Here is a 20,525-nt window from a genome sequence, read left to right as displayed (position 1 = left end):
TGCTCAGTGAGTGTATAAAGAGAGATATATATTTGTAGAGACCGGGGCAATTTATCACACTTTAAAGTCAGTTTCTACATAAAAAAAAAAAAAAAAAAAGCTATTGAACATTTTCTACTAAACAAAATCAACACCTCTCTTTCAATCTATGCATGCATTAAACAGCCCATTATTGACTTTTCAGCTAAATCTGAAGCACAAACAATTCATGAAACAATAATAGAAAAGGTAGGCCTAACACACAAAATAATCGTAATTTATAAATTGTCCAAATAAATGCAATAAAGGGTATGAATCATACCTTTTTGACCTAACAACACATTTAAACCTTTTGGTAAAAATCATTTGGTTTCATAATAGTTAACTCTAGCCATAACATGTGCCACTGTGGTTTGATTATGTTTGCTTGTTTACCACAATATGATGATATTTAAAATTTACTTTAATATACTTTAATTTACTTTATAATTATTTTGGTTTGTTAATAAGTTAATAAGCACACTAACATACACGGAGGCAATCACACAAAAACTCATGTGAGTTAATCAGACACGTATGTGAGTATTTGGCAACAGTCACCTCAAGCCCCTCTCAAGAGTCCTATATAATTTGCTGTGTCACAGTCTAATTATTGAATACACACTGAATCTAGAGATCGAACATGCTTACATCACTGCAGCCCAGGCCAGACACAACTGGTATTAAACTAGAAGAGTCTGGTGTTTGATAAGACACTGTAGTGTTCAAGGACATTCACAGCGGAAACATTTAACAGAATGTGTGTAAACATTCTGGCTGGAATGAACAAGGAAATACTCTCCCAGTAATACATACTACAGCTGCACTAACAGAAAAAGACACAGAGCAATGTTTGTTTATAGCAGTCTCAATACTGCATGGGCTTCTAGGTGTGTCCGTCTATGGTTTTACAGTAAAATTAACTGAAGTGGATGATGAAAAACATTGCAGTGTAAGAGTTCTTAAAATTCTATATTAAACTGGAACTTCAACAAAAGTTGTACATGGACTATATAGACCTTTAATGCAAATTATCTTTAACAGTACTGCATGGGTACTGGTGTGCCTCATGAACAAATTAAGCAGTGCAAAATGTTTAGTTTAAACATAATTTCTTTTTTACTTAGTGTTCCAAGTCCTTGAGGCCAATATTATTTTTAATTAATTTAATTAATTTTTTTATTTATTTATCACACATTATACATTTGCACATATACAGTGAAATTCTTTTTTTTCACATATCCCAGCTAAGCTGGGGTCAGAGTGCAAAGTTATTGTTTGCACTCTAACTCTAACAAAGTTATTTGTTCAAATAACAAAGTTATTGTTATTTGACCAGAGCTTGACAATCAAAAAAGCATATTCATAGAAACAGTAACAAAGTAAATCAGAAATATTCACCACTAGAATAAGGCAAACCATATACTTTCCTTTTAAAGGTAGTTTCAGCTATGTGTTTCGGCAATTGACAGCTGCCAATAAGCAATAATAATTTTCCATCGAATGGGATGTATCAGTGATACAGTAGGCTGTGTGTGTGTGTGTGTGTGTGTGATTCCGGTGTGGATTTTGACTTCTTTTTGTAATTTACAAAAGGTTCAGTGTTTATGTATAGTGCCTGGAAAGTATTATCATTCGTTTTTGGCAATATACCAAATACCGTTCCCTAAACATTTCTTCGTTAGTTTCAGTAGAATCCTTTGTGATAAGAACAATTATATAGAGGCAATGATCTGACTTAAAATGAAACCTGTCTTGATTTCTCATGAAAAGAGTTAAAAAAGACCAAGCAATAACATTAATAAACATAATAATATACATAAATAAACATCAATAAACTTTGATTGTTAACATGGAAAACCATAGCATACTTTTAACAAGAAATTAAAACATTGAAAACTTAAGGATTCATTGCACAATATGTTTATATTTTTATAGACTGCTTGACACCATTCCATTCAGTAGCTTCTGTTTGTTTACCAGCAACTGTTGGGAGATAAGGTTCACAAATGTATTTTAACAACACCTGTCATTAATGCAGAAAAAAAAAATGAATTCATTTTTTAGATCTATCGGCTACATTTGCAAAAGTGTGTATGCTGCATGCTTTAATTTAGGGGGAGGGTCTTTTTTTTCATTAACGAAGAAGCCTTTATTTTGTAACACATTATACATTTTTGCATATGTGAAAATATGTGAAATTCTTTTTTTTTTTTTTTTTTTTTTGATTATCCCAGCTAAACAGGGGTCAGAGCGCAGGGTCAGCCATGATACGGCACCCCTGGAGCAGATAGGGTCAAGGGCCTTGCTCAAGGGCCCAACAGTGGCATCTTGGCAGTGCTGGGGCTTGAATCCCCAACCCAAAGCCTTAACCGCTGAGCTTTGCAGGGGCAGTGGTGGCTCAGGGTTGGTGGCTCAGCATCTTATTTAGTTAAGTGCTTAATGGCACTACTTTATAACAGGCCTATCAATTCTTGTTACAAACCCCTTGCAATGGTCATAATTAAATACTGCCGGCAATACAAGCTCATTCAGCATGTCTTTAGTTTGCAAATTTAAGCCAGTCATTATTTATAGAGGATATGCAGCTCTCTTTTACAAATGGCATCTTTTACATTTGTTGTGAGGGAAATAATGAGCTGGTGACGGATTTATTTTCAGGAGTGAAGCATGCAAATTAGTCCAACCTAATTTAATGTGACTTAACCTAGCATAACTGTTCTTCGTTCATATTTTTATGTAGCATACAACTGATTGATGAGATAAATCATGTTTTGCATTAACTTACAGGTGGTCATTGGTCCTGGATTATTTTCAACTAAAGAATACACTGGGACATCCAGCCCTGCTGTACAGAAAAACAAAGTTGTCTCAGAATAATTTCATCAACTGCACTTTTTTTTTTAAAGGATTAACATTAATATCACTTACCTTCTGAAACCTGGGAATAATAAACTGAATACCGGCAATTAAATTCAGCTACAAGAAACAAAAAAGAGGTACTTTACCATCAGATCAACTTCAAAGGACATTTACATCCTTTAACAAGAGAATGTAAAAGGCACTGAAGCTGATTTTGGTTTCAGTGTGGATAAAAGACACCGCGCAAGCTGATGTCTTGAAATCTGTTAGCCAGTTGACTTGCATACTTTATGGCCCAATCTGATAGGTCCTTTGACATGTAATCTGTCAATAATACAATGGCAGTTTGCAGGTAGACAGTCTCACTGCAGTGCACTACTAGAATTTCCTCACTCAAACCCACCTCCACCCCAGCACCATGTCTAGATCTTCTGTACAGGGATTGTATGTATGAACAGTGTTCAGTTCACATCAGGGATAAGCATACAACAGGATTTACAGTATTCTGTACCAACACAGAGTATGTTCCAATAGTAAAAACAATCATCACTGTTTCTCTCTATGGCAATCATTTTGACAGTCATTTGAAATATGCAACTCAGCAGTATTATTCTTTCCAGGGCTTCAGTTGTGACTTACTTTGGCTTGTGTTCTTGCGCCTTCGCTTTTTGATATAAAGAGCCACACACCCCATCAGGGATATGAGGACACACACAGACACTAATGAAACAATCACTACTATCATATTAGTTGTCATGGCTGCACTCTTGCTACTGTTGCCTTCACTCTGGGTAAGAGTACTGACAGCTGAGGCTGGAACATCTGTGATCACAAGGGAGAAGATCAACTTAAATATAGGCTTCATCAGTACATTTTATTATGTTATTCTTTTATTCACACACATGCATACACACTCAGACACATATCTTACCTGTGGTTAAAGATGTTTTGGATAGTATGTCCAATATTGTGGTGGAACTAAATGTCTCATAATCTATAATTAAAGTACAAACAATTTTACAGAATTATATATGTATTACTAAGTTAGAGTTATGGTATTTGAAAAACTATTTAAACACAGCAACCTAATTTTATTTAAATTTAGGCACTGAGTATTTAAAGTATTTTAACACTGTAACTACATTTTCAGAACATATAGTATTTAGGCCACTTTATCCAGCTCACATAAACACATTTACTTTCAACATGCTTGTTTAACCCTCCTTTGGTATTCGGTTATTTTTGACCGGAATCACTTTTACTGATTTTATATAAATGGTTTCCTTTATCTGAGTGGTACAAGGCTTGGTTTCTTTTTTCTCCACTTGCCATCTGAACTTAGAAACTGAAAAAAGGGCATGAATCGATAAGTCTAAGTGATTGTAAAAACAAAAAGCGACACCTTTGGTCTTCACGGTCAAAATTAACTGACCATTAAAAATGAATGGGAAAGACCATAACCATTTTTTGTTGTTGCTTTTTTATCTGTCAAATACAATTAATAAATCAAACATAATGCAGAAAAAACCACACACAATTAAAGGGTGAGACTATAAAACATCCAGTGTGCAAAACATACACACCCACATACATTCTTACACACAAAAATGAACTGGTGAGACTATAACACAGAGCATTTTTTTTAATTTGTCAAATAAAACCAATAAATCATCCAAAATGCTAAACACAGACACACACACACAAACACAGAGACAGACAGAGAGAGAGAGAGAGAGATAAAGGTGTGCAAAAAAATGCAAAAGATTTATCTGTAAAACAAATAAAAATAAATAAAAAGACACTGCATCATTCTTTACTGTTCTTGCTGTTCTTTTTTATGCATGTATTGTTGTTCATTATTACTGTTCACCTCACTGACTTGAAAATGTTTGCAAAATAAACTGTTACTATAGAAAGTATGAAATTGCAAAATGTTTTCTTATATTTATATTGTAATTGAATTTTCACAATTTTGCAGTTCATTTCTGTTAAAAGCAAAAACTGACACTTCAAATCAACTTTAAAATGTTAGACTTTGACAAATAATAGTTTGGTAATATCTTAATATAATGTATATTCAAATGCATGACTTGTGATAAAATAAAAAATTAGGTTACAACAAGCAAACAGACTGCATAGTAGGTGGCTGCATAGAGCACTGCAGCCATCTACTGGATATTATTGTCATGATTTTCAAGTCATGTAATTTATAAAAATGTTCAGTCTGACACTTTGAAGAAGACTGTTTGCCGAAATGCATCTTAAATGCAGTTACTGTTGTTTAAAAATGTTAATGTCCTAATGTGACCAGCCAAAAACAATAAAGGCTTTTTAACTTTTGTACTTGAAGTGACTTTTTTTTTTTTGTTATTTATGATTGAAACCCAACGAAAGAACACCTTCTGGGATTATTTCACGAAGCCCCTCTTGCAAGTAGCACTCCAAGATGTATTTCTTCTGATCATGTTATTTATATTTTGTTCACCAGATGCAATCTGCCTCAAATATGTGTCACATTCTCATATTTTCTTCATGTTTCAACATATATAAGTGTAGGTTTTTACAGTAGTTTCATCAATTTGCTTAATGAATATGCAAAAATAATGGTAACATTTAGGAATTTACATGTAAATAAAAAAAGCAGAAAATCCCCAAAGAAGTGCTTAATTGTATTGTTATTACTTCAGGGAAGAAGAAATGGTATAATTATCATCATCTTGCCTAACCCATTAATATAACCTACTTTTTTACTACAGTATAACGTAACTTAAAATGTATTAATCTAATCAATTTCTTGTAGATCAGAGGTTTGTTAGCCATTACAATTTTAGCTAAAGAAATACAAAGTGAAATCCTACCTTTCACCTCCAGCTTCACCTCATAGCAGGTTTGTTCATTCACCCTGCACCGATACCACCTATCATCAGTTTTTACCACAGGATTTATAACTAGAGATCCATTCTCTATTCTCACTCTCTCACACAGGTGCCTGGGGGCTCTCTCTATGATGTTTGATTGCTTGCATAAATATTGTATTACATCTGTTGACTGGACATCATGAATGACTTCCCAAGTGACTTGTTCAGCTCTGGGCTGTTGAAGATGTTCATAGCATGGTAGCCGCACTGAAGAGTTTGACCTTACACGCATCAAGTTCAGGACCTTACACTCTGAAAACAGAGAAACACAGTACATGTCATAATTACACAGAGATAAATATTAACAGCTTTACAATATTTTTTAAAGCTACATTTATAGTTTATTCAGCATGTGTCAAAAAGTATCTAGCAGATAATTTCCTATATCATCTTATTATGAGGATTATTTGCTTTATTGAGATATTCAAATTCTCTGAGCAGGGAGCTAATAATGTGTCAGTATCTCACCTTTGACCCGCAGATTAATTTTAGTAACTGTAAGGCAGTCCCAATCCTTGTAGACCTCACAAACATAATGGCCTTCATCTGATAAATGAATGTCTTTCAGATCAAGTATCACTTTCCCAGCATCCATCTTCACAGACCATTTCTGATGTTCTGCTGGTGAAGAGCTGTTTGGATACCTTAAAATATCTTTATTTAGGTTGGTTTGGAGTAGTTTTACTCTAAGGGACTCGATCTGGTGAGTAGTGGTTAGGCAAGAAATAGACACTTTATCACCTTGAACCTGGCTAAAGTACAACAGATCCTCTTTGCAGGATCTCTGGGCCTGAGCTTAAAGGAAATGAAAAAGAGAAGTGTGAAATTTGAAAAATGAAACAATCAGAGAAACAGGATGCAAAGAAAGGACACAAATACTGCATTTACTGTAATACACAGGATTTCATTTCAAACAGCAGGTTCTGCCAAGATCAGGTCATACATTCTTAAATATAATAATTAGTACATTATGGTAACACTTCACAATAAGTTTCAATTATAAATGTTGCTGGTGGTAATAATCAAACATGGCCTATTTGTAAGCTATATGTATGAAAATAAATGTGTAAAATGTGTTTGAGTTTTTGTAAACATGTATTCCTTGACACATAATGTATGTCTTATAGAATTTTTGCATCTTAAATCAGGCTTTTGAATAAATGCCAGTCTGTATTTACATTGTATTAAGAAGCACTTTTTCAAGGTGTTTGGAAAATAAAGCATAGTCTATGCACATCAAATTAAGTTTATTGAATAAAAAAGACTGTCCATCATACAGTATATGGAGCATCTGCCCTATAACATACCTCTGTGCTTTAGAAAATCAGTTATTTACTAGCAAGAATAGTTCTTCAGCACAACAACAAAAAGTAAGGTTAAAAGGAATTTCCAAATAAGTATATTATGTAACCTATGAATGGCAACACTGATCATATGCATGTCACACCCATGCATGCCATGTCTATAGTGTAATGATAATATGCTTAGTCTCACATTACTATGTGTTTTGGTTCAGTGAATTTTATCTCTAATGAAACTTACCTTTCAATAAAGCTGCAAACAGAAGATTTAGAAGTTGAAGATATGAAGGATGAAAGAACCCCATCACAATGACAAAATACAGAAGCTCACTGCAGAAAAACTGAACAGTATATAAGCAAAGGCTGAAAGATTTTTCACTTTTACACAATAAGCTGCTTTTAGTTTCTGTAGATTTCCTGCAAAACTAGGAAATGTGATCAGGGCGAAATGTCAAACATCTGTCACACAAGTCATTGTCACTCAAATTAAAAACAAGACTGACTTTGGCTGGTTTTGGGAAGCATGAACTCGCCGCTACCACTTCTGCAAACATCCATCCAGTTTTCTTCACACTCCCTGCAAGTGTATCATTTGATATCTATATACAGTATAACATCTACACATGTATACAAATTATTCATCACTTGATTGCATTTAAATAAAGACAATACAACACACATTATTGCTTAGTAAAAACAAAACACATTTTTGCTAGACAGGGATGGATTATGAATAGCAAGTGCCCTGGGCCAATTTTCTTTTAGCCAAAAATAGTGGTCATTTGGTCATTTTATTGGAAATTCTGTTTGGAACAACCCTACAGCTTGGCTACAATCAAGCATCTTTCAGAGGCTCCTGGCTATGGCATCCTCAGCGGTGGCCACCCCGCTCGGGTTGATGCATATGAGACCGCTTCAACACTGGCTTCAGACTCGAGTCCTGAGATGGGCATGGTGCCGCGGGACACATCGCGTGGTCATCACGCCGGTCTGTCACTGTCTTTTCAGCCCTTGCTCCAACCTCTCGTTTCTACGGGCAGGTGTTCCCCTAGAACTGATCTCCAGGCGCGTTGTGGTCATGACGGACGCCTCCAAAATGGGCTGGGGTGCTGTTTGCAACGGGCACGCAGCCGTCGGCTTGTGGACAGGCCCGCGACTGCATTGGCACATCAATTGCCTCGAGTTGTTGGCAATTCTGCTCGCCCTGCGGAGGTTTCAGCCGTTGATCCAGGGCAAGCACGTGTTAGTTCGGATAGACAACATGGCAACGGTAGCATATGTCAACCGCCAAGGCGGTCTGCACTCTTGTTGTATGTCACAACTCGCCCGCCGTCTCCTCCTCTGGAGTCAGCAGCACTTCAAGTCGCTGCAAGCCACCCACATCCCGGGCAACCTCAACACTACAGCGGACACGCTGTCACGGCAGGTTACCCTCAGGGGAGAGTGGAGACTCCACCCTCAGGTGGTCCAGCTGATTTGGAGTCGATTTGGACAGGCACAGGTGCACCTGTTTGCATCCCAAGAATCCTCCCACTGCCCGCTCTGGTACGCCCTGATCGAGGCCCCTCTCGGCATTGACGCGCTGGCACACAGCTGGCCCCATGGCCTGCGCAAATATGCGTTTCCCCCAGCGAGCCTACTTGCACAGACCCTGTACAAGGTCAGGGAGGATGAGGAGCAGGTCGTCCTGGTAGCACCCTACTGGCCCACCCAGACATGGTTCTCGGACCTCACGCTCCTCGCGACAGCCCCCCCATGGCGAATTCCCCTGAGAAAGGACCTTCTTTCTCAGAGACGGGGCACCATCTGGCACCCGCGACCAGACCTCTGGAATCTCCATGTCTGGCTCCTGGATGGGACACGGAAGACCCAAGCGGTCTACCACCCGCAGTGGTAGACACGATCACTCAGGCTAGGGCCCCCTCTACAAGGCGCCTGTATGCCTTTAAGTGGCGTCTGTTCGCTAAGTGGTGTTCTTCCCGATGGGAAGACACCCAGAGATGCGCAGTTGGATCAGTGCTTTCCTTCCAGCAGGAGAGGTTGGAAGGGCGGCTGTCCCCTTCCACCTTGAAGGTGTTCGTTGCCGCCATAGCAGCACACCACGAAGTCAGTCAACGGTAAGTCCTTAGGGAAGCACTACCTGATCATCAGGTTCCTGAGAGGTGCCAGGAGGCTGAATCCCTCCAGACTGCGCCTCGTTCCCTCATGGGACCTCTCTGTAGTTCTTCAGGGTCTACAGAGAGCCCCCTTTGAGCCTTTGCAGTCGGCTGAGCTTAAGGCACTCTCCTTGAAGACTGCCCTCCTCACTGCGCTCACTTCCATCAAGAGGGTAGGAGACCTGCAAGCGTTCTCTGTCAGTGAAATGTGCCTGGAGTTCAGTCCGGGCTACATTCACGTGATCCTGAGACCCCGACCGGGCTATGTGCCCAAGGTTCCCATGACCCCTTTTAGGGATCAGGTGGTGAACCTGCGAGCGCTGCCCCAGGAGGAGGCAGACCCAGCCCTATCGTTGCTGTGTCTGGTGCGCGCTTTACGCATCTATTTGGATTGCACGCAGAGCTTTAGAATCTCTGAGCAGCTCTTTGTCTGCTTTGGTGCACAGCGGAATGGAAGCACTGCTTCCAAGCAGAGGATCACCCACTGGCTCATTGACGCCATAGCTATGGCATATCATACCCAGGATATGCCGCCCCCGGTAAGGCTATGAGCCCATTCTACCAGGGGTGTAGCGGCCTCCTGGGCCCTGGCCAGGGGTGCCTCTCTAACAGACATTTGCAGAGCAGCGGGCTGGGCAACACCCAACACCTTTGCAAGGTTCTACAACCTCCGGGTGGAACCAGTTTCATCCCAGGTAGTGGCACGCAATACAAGTGGATAAGCCCAGGATAGCCGGCCGGGTGTATCGCTTGCACATAGCGCCTTCCACCTCTTTTGAGCTGAAGACGTGCGCCATTAATTCCCAGTAGTGTTCACAAACTATGTTCCCTGGTTGACTTCCTCCGAGCCCTGTGGCAGTCGAGATTTCGGAGAGACTCATCACACGTGCTAACTAAGAGCCCTGTTCTGGGGTAGGTGCTCTGCATGTGGCAGTTCCCTGTAAGGCTAATCCCATGCAATGTATATCTTCCGCTAATTAATTTCCCTGTTGGCAAACTGCATCTTCCTTGGGCAGAGCCCCTCTTCCCCGGTCTCCATGTTTGTAGTAACTCCTCCCCCGTTGGGCAGGATCTACCTTGACGACTCTCCACATGGTCGGCAAGACCATGTGATGTATTATTCCACTTAAATATCCCCCCCTCTCTTTGGGTGAGGCGTTGTCTCCACGGTGTCCTCCCCTTGGGAGGGACACCCCATGACTAGACCTGGCGGTCCAGTCGGATAATCCCCCTTCTTTTTTAGGGAGTGGAAAAAAAGAAGGGGAAAAGAGGCCACGACTGGGTTAGCCTGTCTCTGTCTTTTGGGTAGTCGACTTGTCCCCAAAGGGCCGTTCGACACTCATAACTATGTTGGGGGAGGTTACGTGTCGACCTGGTGTGCTGGCTACGAGGCACACAGTGGTCTGCCCGTCACACACCGCCAGTTCACGTAACACAGTTCAGCCAGTTGTGGCGTTTCTTATAGGGACCCCTAGTGTCACTACATCGACACAACGTCGAGTGAGTGACAGATAGGGAACGTCATGGTTACTTGCGTAACCTCCATTCCCCGATGGAGGGAACGAGATGTTGTGTCCCTCCTGCCACAACGCTGAACTACCCGTTGAAATGGCTGGACCCTGTCTCGGCTCCTCAGCATAAAACCTGAATGAGTGGTTGCATACCAGCTCCTTTTATACCCATATGTCCGGGGGAGTGGCATGCAAATACCACTCACCAATTTCATTGGCCTTTTATCAAAGACCAGAGGTGTCTCGGGCTCCCAAGAGTGACCCCTAGTGTCACTACATCGACACAACATCTCGTTCCCTCCATCAGGGAATGGAGGTTACGCAAGTAACCATGACGATTTCCTTTCCGCTACCTTCCTGGATTTGCAAAGATATCATTGTACATACATGAAGCACCTTTAAAGCAACTTACAAACTTAGTTCACTTTAGCTTTTCACCTTTCATATTTTGAAAGAAACCCCTATATACCCAAAATACAAACCCAGCTTGGCAGTTATTTTCCCTAACCACTCAGCTCTAGTCACAATTTTTTACACTAGGAAACTGTACTAGGTTTTCCTAGTAGATACATTTATATATTTGACTTTCAATCATTTGACCAATTCCACTTATTGTTGCTATAGAAGTAGTATAAATGCCATTACAATGTTAGGATTAGAGTTAGAGAAAGGTGAAACTTAAATGTCAAAGATTCACAAAAAATAACAACAGAAAAAATTGATTCCTTTTAAAACATGCTCACATTGTCATGCTCTAGACTGGTTGATATCTCTACAGTAAATGCAGTAGCTTCTGTGTGTTCAGCACCAACTGTTGGGAGATGAGGTTCAAAAATTAGGTTCAAGAACAATTTTTATCATTGCAGAAAAATAAGTTAATGTACTGTTCAAAGGATGGATGCAAATTCAAATGTATCATTTAATATATAATACATAATACTGTATATTTTAAATATACACATCATGTACAGTATATGTGACCATGTTTGGACTTTGGATAGTTTGGACTTTGGCCACTGAATGTATTTACGCTGTTCTTTCTTTCCCACTTCAAATTGTTGCAAACATTAAATAGCATTCTACATGCTCAAATTTAGTGGCAGTTCTATCCTTATATTAGTTTGCAGTTTAGCAATGACAGTAGATAGTAATAGGCCTAGACTTAAAAATGGTAGATTGTATTTGCTTGTTAAAATGACCCAAGCCAACAGAGCATGAATATGACAAATAATAGGACAAATTAATTGCAGTAACTTACAAATGGTCTTCGTCCTTAGATCATCTTCAACTAAAGAAAACAAGGGGACATCCAAAAACCTATCAAACAAAAACAGAAGTGTCTAAAAGACTTTCATCAGTTACACTTTTTGCACTTATCTATTTTTTATTTTCAGAAATTATCATGTACTCAACTTACCTCCTGAAACCTGGGAATAATATACTGCAGACTGGCAGTCAAATTCAGCTGCAAGAAACAGAAAATATATATTATACATATATTTGTACGTTTTTTTACAAAAATAATTTTTATTTCATAAATATAATGATTTTGTTTTTTTAAATAATCGAATATTTTAATTATTGACCTTTATACTCAGTCGTGAGAGTCTAAAATCATTTTTACTGACAATAAAATGCCTTTCTACATGTTGGTTCCACAACCTGACATGATCTGGCAGACATTTAAATATATATACTATATATTAATATTTTTAAATAAAATTGTTTCAGTGCATTTTCATAATGATAAAAATGCTATGCCAAACTTTTCAATTTAATTTTTTTTAACTTTTAATTAGGCTTTGCTTTTCTTTATGCCATAGTGTTATACTTTGCAAAGGAAAGAGCTTTTACAGGGCTTCAGTTGAGTACCAACTTTGACTGGTGTTGGTGCTTCTTCCTTTTCTGAAATGAACAATCACACACATCATCAGGTATATGAGGACAAACACAGTTACTAATGAAACAATCGCTTCTACTATTACTTTAGTTGTCACAGCTGCACCCTGACCAGGAGTACTGAGAGCTGAAGTTGGAACATCTGTGATCACAACAGGAGAGAATAAACTCAAAGAAACATCACTCTATTTAACTAGGTCATTTTTAATAAACCACTCATGCACCTATTCAGACATGTTTCTTCCTTGTGGCTAATGATGTTGTGGAAAGCTCTGTAGCGCCAACTTGAAAATGGGCATGTAAGGGGGGCTCTGTAGCACCCCCATTTTCACCTACAGTCACCAAAATATGTACATACATATTCTCACCAATATGAAAATTTTTCATACTCACAGTCATTAGCTCCGCCCAACAGGAAGCTGACATTTTGGATTTTCTGAAAATCGCAGGCACTGAACTTTTAAATACTCCTCCTAGGGGATTCATAGCAGGAAGTATGGCACTTTTAACAGACTTTGAAACTGCCCTCTTGTGTTTACATGAATTGCTTCAAATTTTTTTAGAATAATGCCACGACACTGCTGATGTAAACTTGTAAAGGAATATTTGATATCTTAAATACTTTTGCCATGGCAACACATTAATTGTTATTATCTTCCTATATTTGGGTGTTTTTGAGGCACTTAGCATGCTTAAAATGTCATGAAATTTTGCACATGTATCAAAGTCATCGGCCATTAGGGCTGGGCAAAGTTGCAGGTGGGGGGCATGCAGGGGGGGCTCTGTAGTGCCACCTTGAAAACGGGCATGTAAGGGGGGCTCTGTAGCACCCCAATTTTCACCTAGAGTCACCAATCTTGGTACATATATTGTTCTCATCAAGCCGAACAACTTTCATGCTTACAGTCATTAGCTTGCGCAACAGGAAGTCGGCCATTTTGGATTTTCTGAAAATTGCAGGCTCTGAACTTTTAAATACTCCTCCTCGGGGATTTATGTGACTGGCACTAAATTTGTGCAACATCATGCCAAAACATTTTTGATTCTAAATTGCGAGCGGATTTTTGATATTTTGAACAGTGTCATGGCAAAGCAATAAATTTATGGCGAAAAATGGGAAACAGGAAGTGCCTTATATCTTCTATGTGCATTGTGTGATTTTGATGAAAATTCAGCTGTATGTTTGGCAATGTGGGCTGATCACATTTATGCAGCTATTATGGGTCACGTTCATAGCGCCACTAACTGGCAGCAGGAAGTATGGCACTTTTAACAGACTTTAAAATAGCCCTCTTATGTTTACATGAATTGTATCAAAATTCTGTAGAATAATGTCAAGACACTGCTGATGTAAATTTGTAAAGGGATATTTGATTTCTTAAATACTGTTGCCATGGCAATGCATTAATTAGGACCCAAGCACTGAAAGTGCGGAGGCCCTATTGTTCTACTAAGGATTATTATCAAGGTTTTCTGTAATTTTGGGGTACTTAACATACGTGAAAACTCTTGAAATTTTGCACACACATCAGAGTCGTCACCCATTAGGGCTGGGCAAAGTTGCATGTGGGGGGGCTCTATAGCACCCCCTTGAAAATGGGCATATAAGGGGGTATCTGTAGCAGCCCCATTTTCACCTACAGTCACCAAAATTGGTACATATATAGTTCTCATCAAGCCAAACAACTTTCATACTCACAGTTATAAGCTCTGCCCAACAGGAAGTCAGCCAGTTTGGATTTTCTGATAATTACAGGCTCTGAACTTTTAAATACTCTTCCTAGGGGATTAATGTGACTGGCACCAAATTTGTGCAACATCATGCCTAGACATTGTAGATGCTAAATTGCGAACAGATTTTTGATATTTTGAACGGTATTGCCATGGCAAAGCAATACATTTATGGTGAAAATGGGAAACAGGAAGTGTCATATCTTCTATGTGCAATGTTTGATTTAGATCAAAACTGAGATGTATGTTTAATCGTGGGGGCTAATCACATGGCAGCAGGAAGTGTGGCTCTTATAACAGACTTTAAAATAGTCCTCTTATATTTACTCAAATTGCTTCAAAATTGTTTAGAATAATGTCAAATGCCAAGTGCATGTGTCTACCATGCATTTTTTTCCGAAAACCACTGGGTGGAAATGGACCCATGGTGCTTGGGCTCGTCATCGCTGCTTGCAGCTATATTTCGTAATTGAGATGCTAGGGTCTAATATACAAAATGAAAACACACCTTTCACCAGTAGCTTCACGTCATAGCAGGTTTGTGCATTCACTCTGCACCAATACCACAGATCATCAGTGGTTACCACAGGATTTATAAAAAGAGATCCATTATAGAATGAATTCTCATTCTCTCACACATGGGCTTCAGTGCTCCCTCTGCTCTGTCTGAGTGCTTGCATGAATATTGTGTTATATCTGTTGACTGAACACCATGAATGACTTCCCAAGTGACCTGTTCAGCTCCTGGCTGTTGAGGATGTTCATAGCATGGTAGCCACACTGAAGAGTTTGGTCTTGCACAGATAAAATTCAGGACTTTACACTCTTAAAACAGAGAAACACAGTACATGTCATAATTACACAGAGATAAATATTAATAGCTTTACAATATTTCTTTTACAGTTACATTTATAGTTCATTCAGCATGTGTCAAAAAGTATCTAGCAGATAATTCCTTATATCATCTTATAACGAGGATTCATACTCTCTAAGCAGGGAGCAAAAAATGTGTCAGTATTAGAGCCTGACCAGTATGGGATTTTTGAGACCGATACAGATTTTAGAGGGGGAAAATTCACCGATTACCGATATGGTGGCCGATATAGTTAATTTTTGAGCTGGAATGAAAACAGACCTTTTCTATATGGATTGTGCACTGATTTTGCACCAATATGACTTTGCAAAGGTACTCAGAAGGCTGCTTTCTTAAACAAATATTTTTATCAAAGAATAATTGACATTATTATTATACATTGTCAACAAATTCTAGAAATGAACACTGAGAAAATAAAGAATAAATACAAATACAATAAATAGCTTAAAAACTTCAGTACTGTATGTTCAGTATCAGTCAGTTGCTGACCATTTAAATAAAGAATAAATTCAAATAAAATAAATATCTAAATAAACATCAGTACAGTATGTTTAGTATCAGTCATTTGCTGACCAATAAAACAAAGACTAAATTCAAATAAAATAACTAGCTAAAGAAACATCAGTACTGTTTAGTATCAGTCAAATGCTGACTATTTTAATACTGCCTGTCAATTATTGGCAGGTTGTAAAACAAGAAGCATTTACACCTGCCGAGACAAGAGAAAAACAGCGGCAGCGGTGTTACACTGTATTCTGCTATACAAGTTCAGGGGAAACTTTCTACAGTGGAAAACCAGACTTTTAAATATTACATTTTGTAAATGCAGCGACTGGAATTGTTCGGTTGAAGGGGGTACCAAACTGTGAATCCTGAAAAAAAATGTTTGATGAATACGTTTACACATTAGCTTCCACTCAGCTGACAAGCAATAAAAGTAGCTACGTGGTTAGCTAGTTAGCTATAAGCTCGTTGTCACAGAGAGTAAAAGGTGGACCAGCATTGCATCTCACCAACTAGGTAACAGCGTAGCATGAAATCAACACTCAACAGACACAATCCACCACCGCCGTTGTCTGCTGAGCTGCAAAAAGATGCTCTGAAGTTTACCTTTCAATCTGCTACATTACTTACTGCACTGACAAACTATAGCTGGCTAACAGATATTTCGGTCGGGCACTAGTCAGTATCTCACCTTTGACATGAATTCTAGTAACTGTAAGGCAGTCCCAATCCTTGTAGACCTCACATACATACTGGCCAGCATCTGAGAAACTGATATCTTTCAGATCAAGCATCACTTTTCCTGCAGCAATCATGACAGACCATCTCTGATGTGCTGAAGTTGGAGAGCTGTCTGGATACTTCAGGATGCCTTTATCTGGGTTGGCTTTATACAGCTTTACTCTAAGGCACTCCAGCTGGTGAGTGGTGGTTAGACATAATATAGACACATTGTCACCCTGAACCTTGTTTAAATTCAACTGAGCCTGTTTGCAGGGTCTCTGGGTCTGAGCTACAAGGAAATGTAAAAAAAATATATGTGAGGCATGTTTAACAAACAGGATTTCATTTTTATATACTGGTTCTACCAAAATTAAACTATACATCTCCATGTTTAAACATTACATGAGGCAATGGGAAAAGCAAGTGAATAGATAAAAGTGCATTTATTTACAAACTGGTAAACAACTCTGACAGCATTTCCCGGCATGGTCCCTTTCATTGCCAGTAAACAAAAATGTCATACTTGATTACTTGTCATTAAGAACACACAAAACTAAGTGCACTACATAATTGACTCCAGCCTGTTGAATTATTGAAAAATAATGTACACCCAAGCTCCGCTTTGCGCCATGGCTGCACTACCACCTCGGGGTGTGCGTTATTTTTCATTAATTCAATGGTACGTCATCAATTATTCCTTATAAATAATAATAAAAAAACAACATAACATTTTTAACTTTCTCTAAATTAACAGATGCATTGGATACCTTGAAAGACTGAGATTTTGCATATTGTTTTCACAATGTTAAACTTCAATTACATGCTTGTGGGTACTTCAGAGCCTGCCTGAAATCAGAGATTTTCTCATATAGGGGGTTTTGCACACTCAACCATTAATAAATATTCTACATTCAATTATACCATTTCTGTTTCTTTGTCTAGAAGGTGTGTGTTCTGTATATACAGGTATATATAAATATATATATATATATATATATATATATATATATATATATATATATAATAAATTATAATACAACTGTAGTGTACAAATGAAAGATAAACATACCATAAAAATGCAAATGAGAGGAACTTTTAAAGTATCACATTTATTTTTGACAGAAAAAGTTTTGCTCACAGAAAAATACAAAGCTTTGATTTGATCATTGCTTAATGCAAATTCTAATACAAACACATAAATACAATATACATGAATACATAAATCAAGCTGATTAACTTTGAAACAACAATAAAAAAAAAAACGAAAAAAAAAATCAATACACTTACAAGGCATCGTAGTGGTGTTGCAAAATACAAATGAATCAAAATGGTGTACATAGATAAAGTACTGTAAATATAGATGTGAAAAAGGCAGCTTGGTATCATGAAAATACCAGACTCAAATGTGAGCCTGATACAGTATTCATATGAAAACTACGCACAGTAGAAAAATCAGCTGATTTCAGTTTATTTAAATAACTTTGCTTAAATATTCTACCTTGAGTAAATAACAGTGGGTCAGAGTATTCATGGTAAACAAGCAACAGAATTACATAATTTATTATTTTTCAAACATAACATTCCACCAGGCATGTCTGGACACTAGTGAAATAATACCTTGATCTGTTGTACTTTTAGCCTGTTAATTAATTACTTTTGGTGAGAACAGAAAAATGGATGTTTTTACCAAAAAAAAAAACAAAAACAAAAAAACACATATACATATATATATAGATAATTTAGAATGCCTCTGCTATTTTTAGAATACTAAATAAGATTTGCTATAAGTAATCCAGCGCTGAACTTGAAGCTCATACTTTGTTCATAATTTTATTAAATGAAGTGTATTTTATATTGTTGATTGTTTGATTATGTTGTTTTGTCATCTCATTTTTGCTATGAATTGTTTTAGCATCATTAGTGCATATATTTAATGTTGATTCACTTATTGCCTTCTTTAATAAGCTCTGTAAATAAAAAAAATAAAAAAAATAACAAAGTGTATTCTGAGTAGCAGAAAATGAAACAATCCCTTTCTTTATACCAAAACCTTTATTTCCCTCTTTCTAATCTACTGCACTTAAAACTGTAAAACTGGAACACAAGTATTCTTTAGGAAGCATGCTTTGGACTATTACTGTGTGGTCACCTCCCCACTACTAATACCTTGATCTCTCATATCTCCCTCTCATCATAAAAAAAATACACTTGTGCTCATGATGAGTTCTAATTCACTGGGCTCTTAAAATTATAATTTTTACCACCCTTCATGAAGATAAAAATGTTGCATTCACAGCATATTCAACTAATATGAATCCAGTATTCCATATCAACCACCATTCTGTCCCCTTTATATATATATATGACTGATTTCTTATATGCACATAACTTCACTAATAACCTCTATACTTCTATATGCACGCTACACAAAGGATAAATATCGGTTATATTAAGTTCTATTCTCATTATATTCTCAATTTGTTTTCTAAATGTTTTTAACCTGATGTAATTCCTCCTCTAAAGAGGTTTCAGATTTTTCCCATTTACAAAATTACCCTTAATCTAAATGAATCTTTAAGGCTCTCACTAAAAGGGTCTCTATGGCTAAATTGAGGTCTAAACAAATAAAGTCATGTCTGGTATCTACTTAGAAGTATTTCTGGCTGACCGTGAAAATGACAGGTGTCTCAAAGTGTGGGAAAAGCTGACAAAACTGACAGTGTTTTTCAACTGCTGCTCAGTTCACAATTTTTTTTAGAAAGAAGAGAGTTTAACCCCAAATTGCAACCAGATTTTACAATTTGTTTAAATTACTGATTAATATGAGGTGGTGCTGGTAACCTGAACACTATAGACTGAAGTTTTACCACCTCATATCCATTGTAATATCCTCTCTCTCTTCAGCAGGAGCTGGTCTGCAGGTTGCTCTCAGTGAGGATGGAGGTAATGCTGGAATGATCATACAGTCCAACATCATCGTCATCATCCTCAGAGCTAAGAACTGAAGACTCCAGAGCTGACTGTCTGGCCTGCTGGATCTTTCTCCTGAGGCAAAAAAGCAGGATGAATTGGGATGAAAATGGACAACACAATACGTGGGTGGTTGAAATGAAAAGTCAGGCCATGACAGCAGTGTCCTACGGTGTAACATACTAATACTGTACTTAATCTAAAACCATTTAAAATGTTAAAACTTTTAACCTAAAATCTTGATGGAAAGAAGTTCATTGAGCGCAGTCTGGACACTGCACTATTATTTTTTAGTGACACACTGCCCTCTGAGGCCAAAGTGAGTATTACTGTATAGAGCAATGCCCTGCTCACACTGCCAGCGACATTGTCACTTGTTGTCCTTGTACTTCATGTCACTAGTGGCTTTCCTACTGCTGTCGCTCTAGAATTTCAAAAGCTATGGCCAGTTGTGCAGTCCACTAATAACGTTAATCAGAGATGAGATGTCCTGCCGGTAAAACTAAAATATCATTTTAATTTGACAAGGAATTAGTTCTCTTGCCTCTAAAAATCAACATTCTGCAGAATAGTGTTTTCATATAAACTGCAGCAGTGCTCAATGCATCATATCATAAACAAGATAAACGCTCCATCAATGCATAAATTAAACCCACTCAGAATGCACACAATTTCTAACATGCTACCACGCATTTCTTTTTATTATAAACATTACTGTAAACATGTGGTTACAGACAAATCATACACTGCCTCGCCAAAAAAAAAAAAAGAAAATTGCATACTCTATTTTGTTGGACTGCCTTTAGTTTTGATTAAAGCACGCATTCGTTGCGGCATTGTTCCAACAACTTTATGCACTGTCACAACATTTATTTCAGTCCAGAGTTGCATTAATTTTTGGCCAAGATCTTGTTTTGATGACGGGAGAGTCAAACCACTCCGTAAAGTCTTCTCCAGCACATCCCAAAGACTTTCAATGGGGTTAAGGTCAGGACTCTGTGGTGGCCAATTCATGTGTGAAAATGATTCCTCATGCTCCCTGAACCACTCTTTCACAG

General features: G+C 37.9%; 2 protein-coding genes across 2 annotated transcripts in view; both read right to left on the bottom strand.

Annotated features, from left to right (window-relative positions):
- Positions 1-1,135: 1,135 nt before the first annotated feature.
- Positions 1,136-12,216, bottom strand: LOC127453855 (uncharacterized). The gene is made up of 11 exons (XM_051720593.1): positions 12,184-12,216; positions 12,025-12,083; positions 11,510-11,577; positions 7,341-7,440; positions 6,267-6,593; positions 5,739-6,050; positions 3,812-3,874; positions 3,520-3,702; positions 2,950-2,997; positions 2,807-2,866; positions 1,136-2,004 (listed from the first exon to the last, which is right to left on the bottom strand). Exons 4-11 carry the CDS (start codon positions 7,402-7,404, stop codon positions 1,943-1,945), a joined length of 1,119 nt encoding a protein of 372 aa, XP_051576553.1. The 5' UTR covers positions 7,405-7,440; positions 11,510-11,577; positions 12,025-12,083; positions 12,184-12,216; the 3' UTR covers positions 1,136-1,942.
- Positions 12,217-17,610: 5,394 nt separating this feature from the next.
- LOC127453832 (cingulin-like) overlaps positions 17,611-20,525 on the bottom strand; it is a 50,426-nt gene continuing 47,511 nt past the window's right edge. Inside the window, exon 21 of the mRNA XM_051720545.1 lies at positions 17,611-19,542. Coding sequence (XP_051576505.1) covers positions 19,398-19,542 — 145 coding nt within the window. The 3' untranslated portion in view covers positions 17,611-19,397. The remainder of the gene's footprint in view (positions 19,543-20,525) is intronic.

Source organism: Myxocyprinus asiaticus, chromosome 16 (assembly GCF_019703515.2).
Source record: "Myxocyprinus asiaticus isolate MX2 ecotype Aquarium Trade chromosome 16, UBuf_Myxa_2, whole genome shotgun sequence".
NCBI lineage: Eukaryota > Metazoa > Chordata > Actinopteri > Cypriniformes > Catostomidae > Myxocyprinus > Myxocyprinus asiaticus.
Note: the sequence above shows the minus strand (reverse complement) of the source record. Positions and strands in the feature narration are given on the sequence as shown.

Excerpts from the sequence above, each read along its gene's own strand:
- LOC127453855 (XM_051720593.1), bottom strand. The coding sequence starts at position 7,404 with ATGGGGTTCTTTCATCCTTCATATCTTCAACTTCTAAATCTTCTGTTT. Across the intron at positions 3,875-5,738 it reads GGTGAAGCTGGAGGTGAAAG|ATTATGAGACATTTAGTTCC; the intron begins GTAGGATTTCAC and ends CTTTAATTATAG. Across the intron at positions 2,867-2,949 it reads TTATTCCCAGGTTTCAGAAG|CAGGGCTGGATGTCCCAGTG; the intron begins GTAAGTGATATT and ends TTTTCTGTACAG.